The following is a 15795-nucleotide window of genomic DNA, read 5'->3' as shown; positions in this document are numbered from 1 at the left end:
GAAAAAAATGGGGAAATATGAGCTGGGACTCATAGAGAGAGAATAGATCCAAATAGTGTACTCCAAGACACTTACTAATCAGAATGTCAGAGGTCAAAGAGAAAGAGGGAATCTTGAAAGCAGCAAGAGAAAAGCAATCTATCACATACGAGGGAAGCCCGATAAGACTATGCATAGATTTCTCAGCCAAAACCATGGAGGCAAGAAGACAGTGGGATGATATATTTAAATTGCTAAAAAAATAGGAAAACTGCCAACCAAGAATTCTATATCCAGCAAAATTGTCCTTCAAAAATGAGGGAGAAATTAAAACATTTTCAGACAAAAAAAAATCACTGAAAGAATTTCTGACCAAGAGACTGGCTCTGCAAGAACTACTAAAGGGAGTAGTAGAGACAGATACAAAAAGACAGAAGAGAGAGGTGTGGAGAAGAGTAGAAATGAAGACTATGAGTAAAGGTAAAAAGAAGGAAAATTAGATATGACACATAAAATTCAAAGGCAAATGGCAGAAGAAAGTACTGCCAGTATGGTAATAACACTAAATGTTAATGGATTAAACTCTCCAATCAAAAGATATAGACTGGCAGAATGGATTTAAAAACAGGACTCATCTACATGCTGTCCACAGGAAACAAACTTAGACCCAAGAATAAACATAAGTTGAGAGTGAAAGGTTGGGAAAAGATATTTCATGCAAATAACAATCAGAAAAGAGCAGAAGTAGCTATACTAAAATCCAACAAATTAGAATTCAAATGTAAAACAGTTAAAAGAGACAAAGAAGGATACTATGTATTAATAAAAGGAACAATTCAGCAAGAAGACATAATGATCATAAATATTTATGCACCGAGCCAGAATGCTCCAAAATACATATGATAAATACTGAAAAGAGAAATAGACACATCTACCATAATAGTTGGAGACTTCAATTCACCACTCTCATTGATGGACAGAACATCTAGACAGAGGATCAATAAAGAAACAGAGAATCTGAATAATACAATAAATGAGCTAGACTTAACAGACATTTATAGAACATTACACCCCACAACAGCGGGATACACCTTTTTCTCAAATGCTCATGGATCATTCTCAAAGACAGACCATATGCTGGGTCACAAAGCAAGTCTCAATAAATTAAAAAGATTGAAATCATACAAAACACTTTATCAGATCATAATAGAATGAAGTTGGAAATCAATAATAGGCAGTGCCAGAAAATCCACAAATATGTGGAGGCTCAACAATACACTCTTCAACAACCAGTGGGTCAAGGAAGAAATTACAAGAGAAATCAGTAAATATCTTGAGACTAATGAAAACAAAACCACAACATATCAAAACTTATGGGATGCAGCCAGCAGTGCTGAGAGGGAAATTTATTGCCCTAAATGCCTAGATCAAAAAAGAAGAAAGGGCAAAAATCAAGGAATTAACTGTCCACTTAGAAGAACTAGAGAAAGAAGAGCAAACTAACTCCAAATCAAGTGAAAGGAAAGAAATAAATGAAATTGAGAACATAAAAACAACTGAGAAAATCAACAAAATTAGAAGATGGTTTTATGAGAAAATCAATAAGATTGATGGGCCCTTAGCAAGACTGGCAAAAAGAAGGGAGAGGATGCAAATAAATAAGATCAGAAATGGAAGAGGAGACATAACCACTGACCCCACAGAAATAAAGGAAGTAATGACAGGATACTATGAACAACTTTATACTAATAAATACAGCAATATAGACGAAATGGACAACTTTCTAGAAAGGCATGAACAATCAACTTTGACTCCAGAAAAATAGATGACCTCAAAAACTAAACACAAGTAAAGAAATTGAATCAGTCATTAAGAAGCTCCCCAAAAAGAAAAGTCCAGGACCAGATAGCTTCACATGTGAATTCTACCAAACATTCAAGAAAGAATTGGTACCAATCCTGCTCAAACTCTTCAAAACAATTGAAGAGGAGGGAAAGTTACCTAACTCATTCTACAAAGCAAACATCAGCCTCATACCAAAGCCTGACAAAGATATCACAAAAAAAGAAAACTATAGACCAATCTATCTAATGAATATAGATGCAAAAATCCTCAACAAAATTCTTATAAATTGAATCCAGCAACACATTAAAAGAATTATGCATCATGACTAAGTAGGATTCATCCCAGGTATGCAAGGATGTTTCAACATAAGAAAATCAATTAATGTAATATACCATATCAACAAATCAAAGCAGAAAAACCACATGATCATCTCGATTGATGCAGAAAAGGCATTTGACAAAATTCAACATCCTTTCCTGTTGAAAACACTTCAAAGGATAGGAATACAAGGGAACTTCCGCAAAATGATAAAGGGAATATATGAAAAACCCACAGCTAACACCATCCTCAATGGGGAAAAACTGAAAACTTTCCCCCTAAGATCAGAAACAAGACAAGGATGTCCAGTATCACCACTATTATTCAACATTGTGTTGGAAGTTCTAGCCAGAGCAAGTAGACAAGAAAAAGAAATACAAACCATCAAATTTGGAAAGGAAGAAGTAAAACTCTCACTGTTTGCAGATGATATGATACTATATGTCGAAAACCCTGAAAAATCCACAGCAAAATTACTAGAGTTAATAAATGAGTATAGCAAAGTGGGAGATTACAAGCTCAACACTCAAAAATCTATAGTGTTTCTATACACTAGTAATGAACAATGTGAGGGGGAAATCAAGAAAAGAATTCCATTTATAATTGCAACCAAAAGAATGAAATATTTAGGAATAAATTTAACTAAAGAGAAAAAAGATCTATAGAAAGAACGCCACAAGAAATTGTTAAAAGAAATCACAGAAGACCTAAATAGATGGAAGGGCATACCGTGTTCATGGATTAGAAGACTAAATATAGTTAACATGTCAATTCTACCTAAATTGATTTACAGATTCAATGCAATACCAATTAAAATCTCCAAAACATTTTTCAGAAATAGAAAAAGCAATAACCAAATTTATCTGGAAGGGCAGGGTTCCCCAAATAGCAAAAAGTATCCTGAGAAAAAAAATGAAGTCGGTAGTCTCACGCTGCCTGACTTTAAGGAGTATTATGAAGCTACAGTGATTATAACAGCATGGTACTAGCATAAAGATAGATATATTGACCAATGGAATCAAATAGTGTTCAGACATAGACCCTCTCATCTATGGACAACTGATCTTTGATAAGGCAGTCAAGCCAACTCACCTGGGACAGAACAGTCTCTTCAATAAATGGTGCCTAGAGAACTGGATATCCATATGCAAAAGAATGAAAGAGGACCTGTATGTCACACCCTATACAAAAATTAACTCAAAATGGATCAAACACCTAAACGTTAGATCTAAGACCATAAAACTGTTAGAAGAAAATGTAGGGAAATATCTTATAAATCTTATAGTTACAGGCAGTTTTCTAGACCTTACACCCAAAGCAAGAGCATGGAAGAAAGAAAGAAAGAAATGGGAACACCTCAAAATTAAACACTTTTGCACATCAAAGAACTTCATCAAGAAAATAAAAAGACAGCCTACCCAATGGGAGACAATATTTGGAAATGACATATCAGATAAAGGTTAGTATCCAGAATTTATAAAGAGATTGTTCAACTCAACAACAAAAAGACAGCCAACCCAATTACAAAATGGGAAAAAGACTTGAACAGACACTTCTCAGAAGAGGAAATACAAATGGCCAAAAGGCACATGAAAAGATGCTCAACTTCCCCGGCTATTAGAGAAATGCAAATTAAAACCACAATGAGATAACATCTCACACCCACCAGAATGGCCATTATCAATAAAACAGAAAATGACAAGCACTGGAGAGGATGTGGAGAAAGAGGCACACTTATCCACTGTTGGTGGGAATGTCAAATGGTACAACTGCTATGGAAGGAAGTTTGGCGGTTCCTCAAAAAGCTAAATATAGAATTGCCATATGACTCGGCAATACCATTTCAAGGTATCTATTCAGAGGACATGAGGGCAAGGACACAAACGGACATTTGCACACCAATGTTTATAGCAGCATTATTTACAATTGCCAAGAGATGGAAACAGCCCAAATGTCCATCAACAGATGAGTGGCTAAACAACCTGTGGTATATACATACAATGGAATATTATGCAGCTGTAAGGCAGAATAAAGTTATGAAGTATGTAACAACATGGATGGACCTTAAGGACATTATGCTGAGTGAGATTAACCAGAAACAAAAGGACAGATACTGTATGGTCTCACTGGTATGAACTAACATTAATGAACGAACTTGGATAATTTCAGTTAAGAACAGAGGTCATCAGGAGATAGAAATAGGGTAGATATTGGGAAATTGGAACTGAAGGGATACAGATTGTGCAACAGGACTGATTGTAAAAATTCAGAAATGGATAGCACAATACAACCTAACTGTAATACAATAATGTTAGAACACTGGATGAAGCTGAATATGAGAACGATAGAGGGAGGAGGGCTGGGGGCACAAATGAAATCAGAATGAAAGACCATAAAGATTGAGATAGTATAATCTAGGAATGCCTAGAGTGTATAATGATAGTGACTAAATGTACAAATTTAAAAATGTTTTTGCATGAGGAAGAACAAAGGAATGTCAATACTGCAGGGTGCTGAAAATAGATGGTAATTAATATTTAAAACTTTAGCTTATGTGTGAGACTAAAGAAAAAATATTTATTTGGCACAAAATTTATATTTTGAATATTGCATTTCCTAATATAACTTATGTGGACAGCTTAATTGAACACCATAAGTATATGGAACCTTGAGTAGGGCATGAGATTTTGTAGGTTTGTCCAAACCTCGATATGCCTCGATAAATCCCAGAAAGTCTTGAACAGTGAATAAAGAAGTATTTCCAAAGTCCCCTTGGGGGAATGGTGAGAAAGGGAGAAAACTCAACTTCCCCAAGTAGAGAATTCTTGATATTCTCCCAAGCAGTTAGGACAACCAAAGCAATAGGATGAACCCCCAATCTTGGGGGTTGTTCACATGAAACTTAACACCATAAAGGATAGGCTAAGCCTTCTTAAAATTAGGCCTAAGAGTCACTCCCAAGAAAACCTCTTTTGTTGCTGAGATGTGGCCTCCCCCATCTCTACATGGGACATGACTCCCAGGGGTGTGGACCTTCCTGGAAACATAGGACAGAAATCCTAGAATGAGCTGGGACTCAGCACCAAGGGGTTGAGAAAACCTTCTCGACTGAAAGGGGGAAGAGAGAAATGAGACAAAATAAAGTGTCAATGGCTGAGAGGTTCCAAACAGAGTCGAGAGGTTAACCTGGATGTTATTCTTACACATTAAATAGATATCATTTTTCTAGTTAAAACGTAAAAGAGAGGCTGGAGGGAACTGCCTGAAACAGTACAGCTGTGTTCCGGTAGCCATGTTTCTTGAAGAGGATTGTATAATGATATGGCTTTCACAATGTGACTGTGTGATTGTGAAAACCTTGTGTCTGATGCTTCTTTTCTCTACCTTGGACAGATGAGTAAAGCTTATGGATTAAAAAATAAATAAATAATAGGAACAAATGTTAAAATAAATTTAATAGATTGAAATGCTAGTGATCAATGGAAGGGAGGGGTAAGGCGTATGGTATGTATGAATTTTTTTTTCTGTTTTCTTTTTATTTCTTTTTCTAAATTGATGCAAATGTCCTAAGAAATGATCATGATGATGAATATACAACTATGTGATGAAAAAAAAAGAATGTTCATATAGTATGTTGATTGGTTTCATTAATAAATATTTTTTTAAAAAGTGGATGTCACTTCTGAGATGAGTCACAAAATGACAGTGGCTTCCATCTTAGGCACTCTCTCTCAATCTCTCTCGGATCACATGCTTTGGGGGAAGCCAGCTGCCATGTTGTGAGGCAGCCCTGTGGAAAGGGCCACATAAATGAGCTCTGAAGGACGCCTGAGGAACTAGTCACAGGAAGTGAGGATTGAAGCTGGTCTTCCCCCGCAGTCAAGCCGTGAGCTGACTGCAGCCATGACCAACACCTTAATTACATGCTCACGTGAGACCCAGAGTCAGAAACACCCAGTTAAGCTGCTTCCTCATTCCTGGCCCAGTGATAAGAAATATTTGCTGTTTCTAGTCACAAAGTGTTGGGTAATCTGTTACACTGCAATAATTAACTGATATAGAAGTTCTACATAAATGAAGAAATATAGTATTTTTATTAACTGGAGACTTGATTATTGCTAACATGTCAATTATCCCAACAATTTGATCTACAGATTCAGAGGGCTTTTTCATAGTTATGGACAAGCTGATTCTGAAACTTTATGGAAGTGTAAAGGAACTGGAATATCCAAAACAATTGTGAGAAAGAAGAACAAATATGGAGGACTGACACTACTTGATTTCAGGACTTATTATAAATTTCTACGTAATCAAGACAGTGTGGCATGGGTGAAAGCACAGACATATTGATCAATGGAAAAGAATAGAGAGTCAAGAACTAGATTCACACAAATGTAGTAAATGGATTTTTGAAAATGGTGCAAAGACAATTCAATGGCGAAAGGATAGTCTTGTGAATACACACTGCTGGAATAACTGGATGTTTATGTACAAGATAAAAAAGCACCTCAACCCATCCTTATACAAAAACTAATTCAAAACGGATCATTGATCTAAGCGTAAAATGCAAAGCTATAAAACTTCTACAAGATAAGATAATAGAAAATCTTTGTGACCTTTGTTAAAGTGTTCTTAGATACAACACCAAAAGCACAATCCATAAAAGAAGAAATCTGATACCCGGACTTTGTCAAATTTTAAACTTACAATCTGCAAAAGATAATGTTAACAGAATGAAAAGACAACCCACAGACCAGAAGAAATAATTTGCAAATCACATTTCTAACAAAGGACTTTTTTGTCAGATTATAAAAAGTACTCGGAAAACCTTAACAACAAAATAATAAACAATCCGTTATAAAAAAATAGGCAAAAGATCTGCTTCACCAAATAGGATATACGACTGGGTAATAAACCTAGGAAAAGATGGTCAACCTTATTAGTCACTAAGAAAATTCAAATATTCAAATGCTATTAAGATATCACTAGACACCTATAAAATGGCTAAAATTTTAAAATCTGACATATGTAGTGCTTGTATTATAGGTATCAAGATTATAAACTAGAATGATTAAGACAAGTCAGGCATTAGTGTAAAGGGTAAGCAAATAGCTCATTTGAACAGAACAGAGATCCCAGAAACAGAACCACACACATATGGATACATGATTGCACAGCCGTAAGGAAAGAAAAATCTTTTCAATAAATAGTGCTCTGTCAAGGGGAAGGAGAGCTTACATTCGCGAGTGCTCTGGTCTTCACAAAGAGAATGGTTCTTGTTTCTGGGTTTAAATGGTACTCCTCTTGCAGGATGAAGCCGAGGTCATTGAGTTTAGGGTTCTCACTGATGGGATCCATAGACACATCTTCTAGTTCTTGAAGCTTTTCTGCAAAGAGGAACATTTGATAAATGTCTTTTTATAAATTCTCAAAACTTAGAACACACTGTGACCAACAGCTGTAGTTCAATTAGTGAATCTTTCAAACTTTAACTAGGAATTTGAGTCATACACACATTAAGGCCGTATATAACCTCATAACCTTTGATGAGTAATATTATATATCATAGAGTAGCCTATTTAAATTAGTACAACCTTTTAGGAGGACAATTTGGCAGTATCTATCAAATATAAAGCTCAGTAACACATATTTTGATTTAGCAATCCTACATCTAGGAATTTTGTTCATTTGTTTTACAGAGAAAAGTGTGGAATACATCTATTAAGATATTCACTATATTACTGTTTAGAATATAAAAGAAAAATAGAAAACAACCAAAACATCCAACAGTAGGGAAATAGTTCAATAGATCGTGGGCCAATCAAGTCAATTACTATGGTTGTTAAAAATAATGAGGAAGATATGTATATGCTGATATGGAAATATTTCAAAGATATTTTAAGTTAAAAAATTAAGGAACAGGGGTGTTCCTTAATTAAGCAAGGGTAGTTCAGTGATAGAATTCTCACCTGCCATGCAGAAGACCCAGGTTCAATTCCCAGCTTGAGTGCCCCCCAACCCCTCAACAAAAAATTCAACAAATGGTGCTGCAATAATGGAATAGTCACATGGGAAAAGAATGGAATGCGACCCCCACCATACAGCATACCAAAAAAAAACAAAATCAAGGAACATGAAGGTAAGTTCAGAACGATCCATCTTTAAAAACATACCTAGTTATAAAACAATGGTGTGCTAAAACTAGCTCATATCAGACCACATAACTGATTATTAAATTTTCAAGAATTGTGTGAGCTGATTTTAAACACAAACATTATTAAAAACTCAATTATGTAAACATACAATAAATATTAAAATATAATAACCAAAATTCATTATTTTCAATTATTTTATTACATTTTACAATTATCTATGTTCTTGAGTTTATTTACATCTTTTATCTATATGGTGGAAATGTTATACAATGATGTACTACAACTCATCTCTTCTTTTTTTAATGTAATTTCTTTATTGGAAAAGTTTTAGGTTTACAAAAAAATCATGCAGAAAATACAGAGTTCCCATAAGCCATCTTCCCCACCCCCATTATAAACAATTTGCATTAGTATAGTACCTTTGTTATAACTGTTAAAAATTATTATTATAATTATAATTTACATAATATATAAATATATTATTAACTATAACCCATGGTTCGCATAAGGGTTCAGGTTTGCGTTGTACTGTCCTGCATTAGTTTTTTCATTTTTTATTCTAAAAAATATACAACCTAGAATTTACCCTTTAACCACATTCAAAATATGATTGAGTGGCATTAATTGCATTCGCAATGTTTCACTACCATCAGAACCATCCATTACCAAAACTTTTTCATCATCCCAAACAGAAATTCTACATGAATTAGGCATTAACTCCCTATCCGCTACCCTCACCCCAGCCCCAGTAACCTATATTCTATTTTCCAACTCTATGAATTTGTTTATTCTAATGATTTCATATCAGTGAGAGCTTACAATATATGTCCTTTTGTATCTGACTTATTTCACTCAACATGATGTCTTCAAGGTTCACCCATATTGTGGCATTTATCAGAATTTCCTTTCTTTTCATGGCTGAATAATATTTTATTATTTTTTTATTATTATTAAACAAACCACATTTTTTTTATCCAGTCATCAGCTGATAGACACTTGGGTGGCTTCCATATTGTGGATATTATGAATAATGCTACTATATACATTGGTGTGCAAATATCTGCTTTCACTTCTTGTGAGTATATACCTAGAAGTGGGATTACTGGGTCATGTGGTAATTCTATACTTAGTTTTCTGGAGAAGTGCCAAACTGTTTTCAGGAGCAGCTGTGCCATTTTACATTCCCACAAACAATGAATAAAATGTCCCTAGGTCTCCACATCCTCTCCCACACATCATTATTATTATTACTTCATTGTAGCCATTCTAGTGGGTATGAATTGGTATTTCATTGTGGTTTTGATTTACATTTCCCTAATGGCTAATGAGGTTTAGTATCTGTGCCAGTTTGAATCTGTTGTGTACCCCAGAAAAGCCATGTCCTTTAATCCTCATTCAGTATTGCTGGGTGGGAGCTTTTTGATTTTTCCATGGAGATGTGACCCACTGAATTATGGGTGGTTAACTTTTGATTAGATGGTTTCCATGGAGATGTATCTCCACCCATTCAAAGTGGGGTTGCCTACTGGAGCCCTTTAAGAGGGAACCATTTTGGAAAAAGCTTTAGATCTCATGCAATCAGAGACCTCTGGAGATGAAGAAGGAAAACACCCTCGGAGGAACTTCATGAAACAAGAAGTCTGGAGAGTAAGGTAGCAGACGTCACCATGTTCACCATGTGCCTTTCCAGTTGACAGAGAAACCCTGGATGTCATCAGCTTCTTGAATCAAGGTATCTTTCCCTGGATGCCTTAAATTGGACATTTCTGTAGTCTTACAATAATTTGGACATTTTCACAGCCTTCTTAGATCACGTAAACTTGCAACTTAATAAATTCCTTTTTTAAGTTTTTTTTTTTTTCTTTCATGGGCAGGCACTGGGAATCAAACCCAGGTCTCCAACATGGCAAATGAAAACTCTGCCTGCTGAGCCACCGTGAAATAAATTCCCCTTTTTAAAAGCCATTCTGTTTCTGGTATATCTCATTCAGACAGCTTGCAAACTAGAACAGTATCTTTTTCGTGTGCTTTTTGGCCATTAGTATATCTTTTTTTTGAGAAACGTCTATTCAAATATTTTGCCCATTTTTAATTGGGTTGTGTGTCTTTATTGTTGAGATGTAGGACTTCTTTATATAGTCTAGATATTAACCCTCATCAGATATGTGGTTTACAAATTTTCTTCCATTCTGTAGGCTATCTTTTTTACTTTCTTGATGAAGTTCTTTGATGCACAAAAGTTTTCAATGTTGGTTAGGTCCACTTACCTATTTTTTTTTTTTTTTTTGGTTGTTCATGCTTTTGGTGTAAAGCCTAAGAAACCACTGCCTAATACAAGGTTCTGGAGATGCTTCCCTAGGTTTTCTTAGAGGAGTTTTATTGACCTGATATTTAGGTCTGTGGTCCATTTTGAATTAATTTTTGTATATGGTGTGAAGTAGTGAGCCTCCTTCATTCTTTTTGCATATAGATATCCAGTTTTCCCAGCATCATTTGTTGAAGAGACAATTCTTTCCCATTTGAGTAGATTTGGCAGCCTTGTCAAAAGTCAATTGACCTGTAGAAAGACAGCCTTCACAATGGGAGACAATATTTGGAAATGATATATCAGATAAAGGTCTAGTATCCAGAATTTATAAAGAGATTGTTCATCTCAACAACAAAAAGACAGCCAACCCAATTACAAAATGGGAAAAAGACTTGAACAGACACCTCTCAGAAGAGGAAATACGGATGGCCAAGAGGCACATGAAGAGATGCTCAATGTCCCTGGCCATTAGAGAAATGCAAATCAAAACCACAATGAGATATCATCTCACACCCACCAGAATGGCCATTATCAACAAAACAGAAAATGACAAGTGCTGGAGAGGATGCGGAGAAAGAGGCACACTTATCCACTGTTGGTGGGAATGTCAAAGGGTGCAACCACTGTGGAAGGCAGTTTGGCGGTTCCTCAAAAAGCTGAATATAGAACTGCCATACGACCCAGCAATACCATTGCTAGGTATCTACTCAAAGGACTTAAGGGCAAAGACACAAACGGACATTTGCACACCAATGTTTATAGCAGCGTTATTTACAATTGCAAAGAGATGGAAACAGCCAAAATCTCCATCAACAGAAGAGTGGCTAAACAAACTGTGGTATATACATACGATGGAATATTATGCAGCGTTAAGACAGGATAAACTTATGAAGCATGTAATAACATGGATGGACCTAGAGAATATTATGCTGAGTGAATCCAGCCAAAAACTAAAGGACAAATACTGTATGGTCCCACTGATGTGAACGGACATTCGAGAATAAACTTGAAATATGTCATTGGTAACAGAGTTCAGCAGGAGTTAGAAACAGGGTAAGACAATGGGTAATTGAAGCTGAAGGGATACAGACTGTGCAACAGGACTAGATACAAAAACTCAAAAATGGACAGCACAATAATACCTAATTGTAAAGTAATCATGTTAAAACACTGAATGAAGCTGCATCTGAGCTATAGGTTTTTGTTTTGTTTTGTGTTGTTTTGTTTTGATTTTACTATTATTACTTTTATTTTTTTCTCTATATTAACATTCTATATCTTTTTCGGTTATGTTGCTAGTTCTTCTAAACCAATGCAAATGTACTAAGAAATGATGATCATGCATCTATGTGATGATGTTAAGAATTAATGATTGCATGTGTAGAATGGTATGATCTCTAAATGGTGGGTTAATTTCTTTTTTTCCGTTAATTAAAAAAAAAAAAAAAAAAAGAGAAGGGATAATTGGAGATGAAGGGATACAGACTGTACAACGGGACTGGATATAAAAACTCAGAAATGGACAGCACAATACTACCCAATTGTAATGCAATATGTTAAAACACTGAATGAAGCTGCATGTGAGGTATAGGTTTTTTGTTTTTGTTTTTTTTGTTTTTTTTCTTTCTATTATTGTTTTAATTCTTATTCTGTTGTCTTTTTATTTCTTTTTCTAAATCGATGCAAATGTACTAAGAAATGATGAATATGCAACTATGTGATGTTATTAAGAATTACTGATTGTACATGTAGATTGGAATGATTTCTAATTGTTTTGTTAATTCTTTTTTTAATTAATAAAAAAAAAAATACAAAAAAAAAAAAAAAAAAAAAAAAGTCAATTGACCTAGATTGAAATGCTAGTGATCAATGAAAGGGAGGGGTAAGGGGTATGAAATGTATGAATTTTTTTCTGTTGTCTTTTTATTTCTTTTTCTGAATTGATGCAAATGTTCTAAGAAATTATCATGATGATGAATATGCAAGTATGTGATAATATTGTGAATTACTGATTATATATGTAGAATGGAATGATCATATGTTAAGAATGTTTGTGTTTCTTTCTTGTCATTTTTTTAATTTAAAAATTAATAAAACAATTTTTTTAAAAATCAACTGGCCATATGTGTAAGGTCTATTTCTGAACTCCCAATTTAATCTATGGGTCTCTATGTCTGTTCTTGTGCCAGTATCATGCTGTTTAGACCACTGTGGCTTTGTCATAAGTTTTAAAATTAGAAAGTATGAGTTCTCCAACTTTGTTCTTCTCTTTCAAGATGGTTTTAGTTATTCAGGGCCGCTTATCCTTCACAGAAATTTCATAATTGGCTTTTTCATTTCTGCAAAGAAGGCTGCTGGAATTTTTATTAGGATGGCATTGGATCTGTAAATTGTTGTGCGAGTTTGAAGCTGTTACGTATCCCAGAAAAGCCATGTCCTTTTTCCTGATACAATCTTGTGGGGGCAGCCATGTTTCTTTTAATCCTGATTCAATATTATGGGGTGGAAACTTTGATTGTTTCCATGGAGATGTGACACATCCAGTTTGTGGTGTAGCCTTTTGATTATATGGATGTGGCTCTGCCTATTCAAGGTGAGTCTTGATTAGTTTACCAGAGTCTTTAAAAGGGGAGACATTTTGGAGAAAACAGTTGCTACAGAGTTGTGAGACACACAGACATTTGAAGATGCTTGGGGTGCTGACAGAGAGCAGACACCTAGACAGAGACATTTGGAGATGCATAGCCCAACATACGTTGCCATGTGCCTTCCCATGAGATGCTAAGCAAGCAGAACCCACAGTTGTGTCCTGGAGGAGCTAAATGAAAGTCCACAGATGCTTAGAGAGGGAAACCACTGGCATCAGAAACTGGAAGCAACAGAAACAAGAACAAGGACAAGCAGATGGCAGCCATGTGCCTTTCCATGTGCAGACACTAGCCTTCCTTGAGTCAAAGTATCTTTCTATGGATGCCTTAGTTTGGACTTTTTCTGGACTTAGAATTGTAAACTTGTAACATAATAGATTCCCGTTTTAAAAGCCATTCCATTGTGCTAGCTTCAGCAGCACATATACTAAAACTGGAATGATACAGAGAGGATTAGCATGGCCCCTGAGCAAGGATGACATGCAAATTCGTGAAGTGTTCCATATTTTAAAAAAGAACAAAAAAAAAGCCATTCCATTTCTGGTGTAATTCACTTCAGCAGCATTTAACAAACCAATACAACTGCTTTGGATAAAACTTGACATCTTAACAATATACAGTTTTCTAATCCTTGAACATGGAATGGCCTTTCACTTATTTAGGTCTTCTTTGATTTCTTTTAGCAATGTTTTGTAGTTTTCTATGTAAAAGTGCTTTACATCCTTGGTTAAATTTATTCCTAGATATCTGATTCTTTTAATTGCTATTGTAAATGGAATGATTTTCTGGATTTCCTCTTCAGTTGTTCATTACTAGTATACTAGAAACACTATTGCTTTTTGCATGGTGATCTTGCACCCTACCACTCTGCTGTTTTCATTTATTAGCTCTAGTAGATTTGTAGTCAATTTTTCAGGATTTTCCATCTGTATAGGATCATGTCATTTGCAAATAGTAAAAGTTTTACTTCTTCCTATCCAATTTGGGTGCCTTTTATATCATTTTCTTGCCTAATTAATCTGGCTAGAACTTCCAGTACAACATTGAATAATAGTGATGACAATGGGCATCCTTTTCTTCTTCCTGATTCTTAGAGGAAAGCTTTCAGTCTTTCAGCACTGAATAGCTGTGGAATGCTCACATATGCCCTTTATATGTTGAGGAAGTTTCCTTCTATTCTTAGTTTTCTGATTTTATCAAGAAGCATTGCTGAATTTTGTCAAATTCCTTTTCTAGGTCAAATGAGGTGATCACGTGATGTGTACCTCATGCTATTAAGATAGAGTATTATGTCAATTAATTTTCTCATGTTGAACCCCCTGGGCATATCAAGAATAAATCCCACTTGATCATGGTGTTGTAAATTATGGTGTTTAATGTGATGTTAGATTCAGTTTGCTAGTATTTTGTTGAGAATTTTTGCATCTATATTCATAAGGGATATTGCTCTGCAATTTTCATTTCTTGTGGTATCATTATCTGGCTTTGATATGAGGGTGATATTGGCCTCATAGAATGAGTTAAGGAGTATTTCCTCCTTTTCAATTTTTTGGAAGGGTTTAAGTAGGATTGGTGTTAATTCTTCTTGGGATATTTGGCAAAATTCTGGTCCTAAACTTCTCTTTAGGAGGTTTTTGGTTACTGATTCAATGTTTTTACTTGTTGTTGGTCTGCTGAGATCTTCTATTTCTTCTTGAGTCAGTATGGGTAGTGTGTGTGTTTCTAGGAATTTGTCCATTTCATCTAGTTATCTATTTTGTTGGCATACAGTTTTTCATAGTATCCTCTTATAATCACTTTTATTCTTTGGGGTCAGTAGTAATGCCACTCTTTCATTTATGATTTTAGCTGTTTGTGTCCTTTCTTTATTCCCCCTCTGTCAGTCTAGCTAAAGGTTTATTTTTATTGATCTTTTCAAGAACCAACTTTTGGTTTCATTGATTCTCTCTACTATTTTTTCTCTATTGCATTTACCTCCATTGTAGCCTTTGTTCTTTCCTCCCTCCTGCATACTTAAGATTTGGTTTACTCTTCTTTTTCTAGACCCTCCAGTTATGAGGTTGGGTATCTAATTTGAGATCTTTATTCTTTCCCAATGTAAACATTTCAACTTATAAATTTCCCTCAGCATTGCTGCTGTTGCATCCAATAAGTTCTGGTATTTGTGGTTTTTATTTACATTTGCCTCAAGATATTTCCAAATTTCCTTGTGATTTCTGCTTTGACCCCTTGGATGTCTAAAAGTATGTTGTGTAATTTCCACAGATCTGTGAATTTTCCAATTCTTCTGTTAGTGGTTTCTAACTTTGTTTCATTGTGGTTGGAGAAATACATTGCATGATTTCAGTATTTTTTTAATTTAGTGAGACTATTAACATATGTTAACATAACATATGGTCTATCCTGAGAATGATCCACATGCACTAGAGAATAATGTGTATTCTGCTGCTGTGGAGTGAAGTATCTATATATGTCTGTTAGGTCTAGTTGATTTAGGTTATCATTCAAGGCTTCTATTTCTTTGTTGATTTTCTGTCTAGAT

General features: G+C 35.0%; 1 protein-coding gene and 1 non-coding gene across 3 annotated transcripts in view; one reads left to right on the top strand and one right to left on the bottom strand.

The window, feature by feature from the left end:
• RIGI (RNA sensor RIG-I) overlaps positions 1-15795 on the bottom strand; it is a 96338-nt gene that overhangs the window by 27192 nt on the left and 53351 nt on the right. For both annotated transcript variants that reach the window (XM_077147974.1, XM_077147973.1), the window contains exon 13: positions 7381-7529. In XM_077147974.1, the coding sequence (XP_077004089.1) occupies positions 7381-7529 (149 nt within the window). The remainder of the gene's footprint in view (positions 1-7380; positions 7530-15795) is intronic.
• On the top strand, positions 13657-13763 carry LOC143675175 (U6 spliceosomal RNA). Its single transcript, XR_013171419.1, has one exon. It is a non-coding gene; the product is annotated as a U6 spliceosomal RNA (small nuclear RNA).

The sequence above is a fragment of the Tamandua tetradactyla genome, chromosome 2 (assembly GCF_023851605.1).
Source record: "Tamandua tetradactyla isolate mTamTet1 chromosome 2, mTamTet1.pri, whole genome shotgun sequence".
NCBI classification, from domain to species: domain Eukaryota; kingdom Metazoa; phylum Chordata; class Mammalia; order Pilosa; family Myrmecophagidae; genus Tamandua; species Tamandua tetradactyla.
Note: the sequence above shows the minus strand (reverse complement) of the source record. Positions and strands in the feature narration are given on the sequence as shown.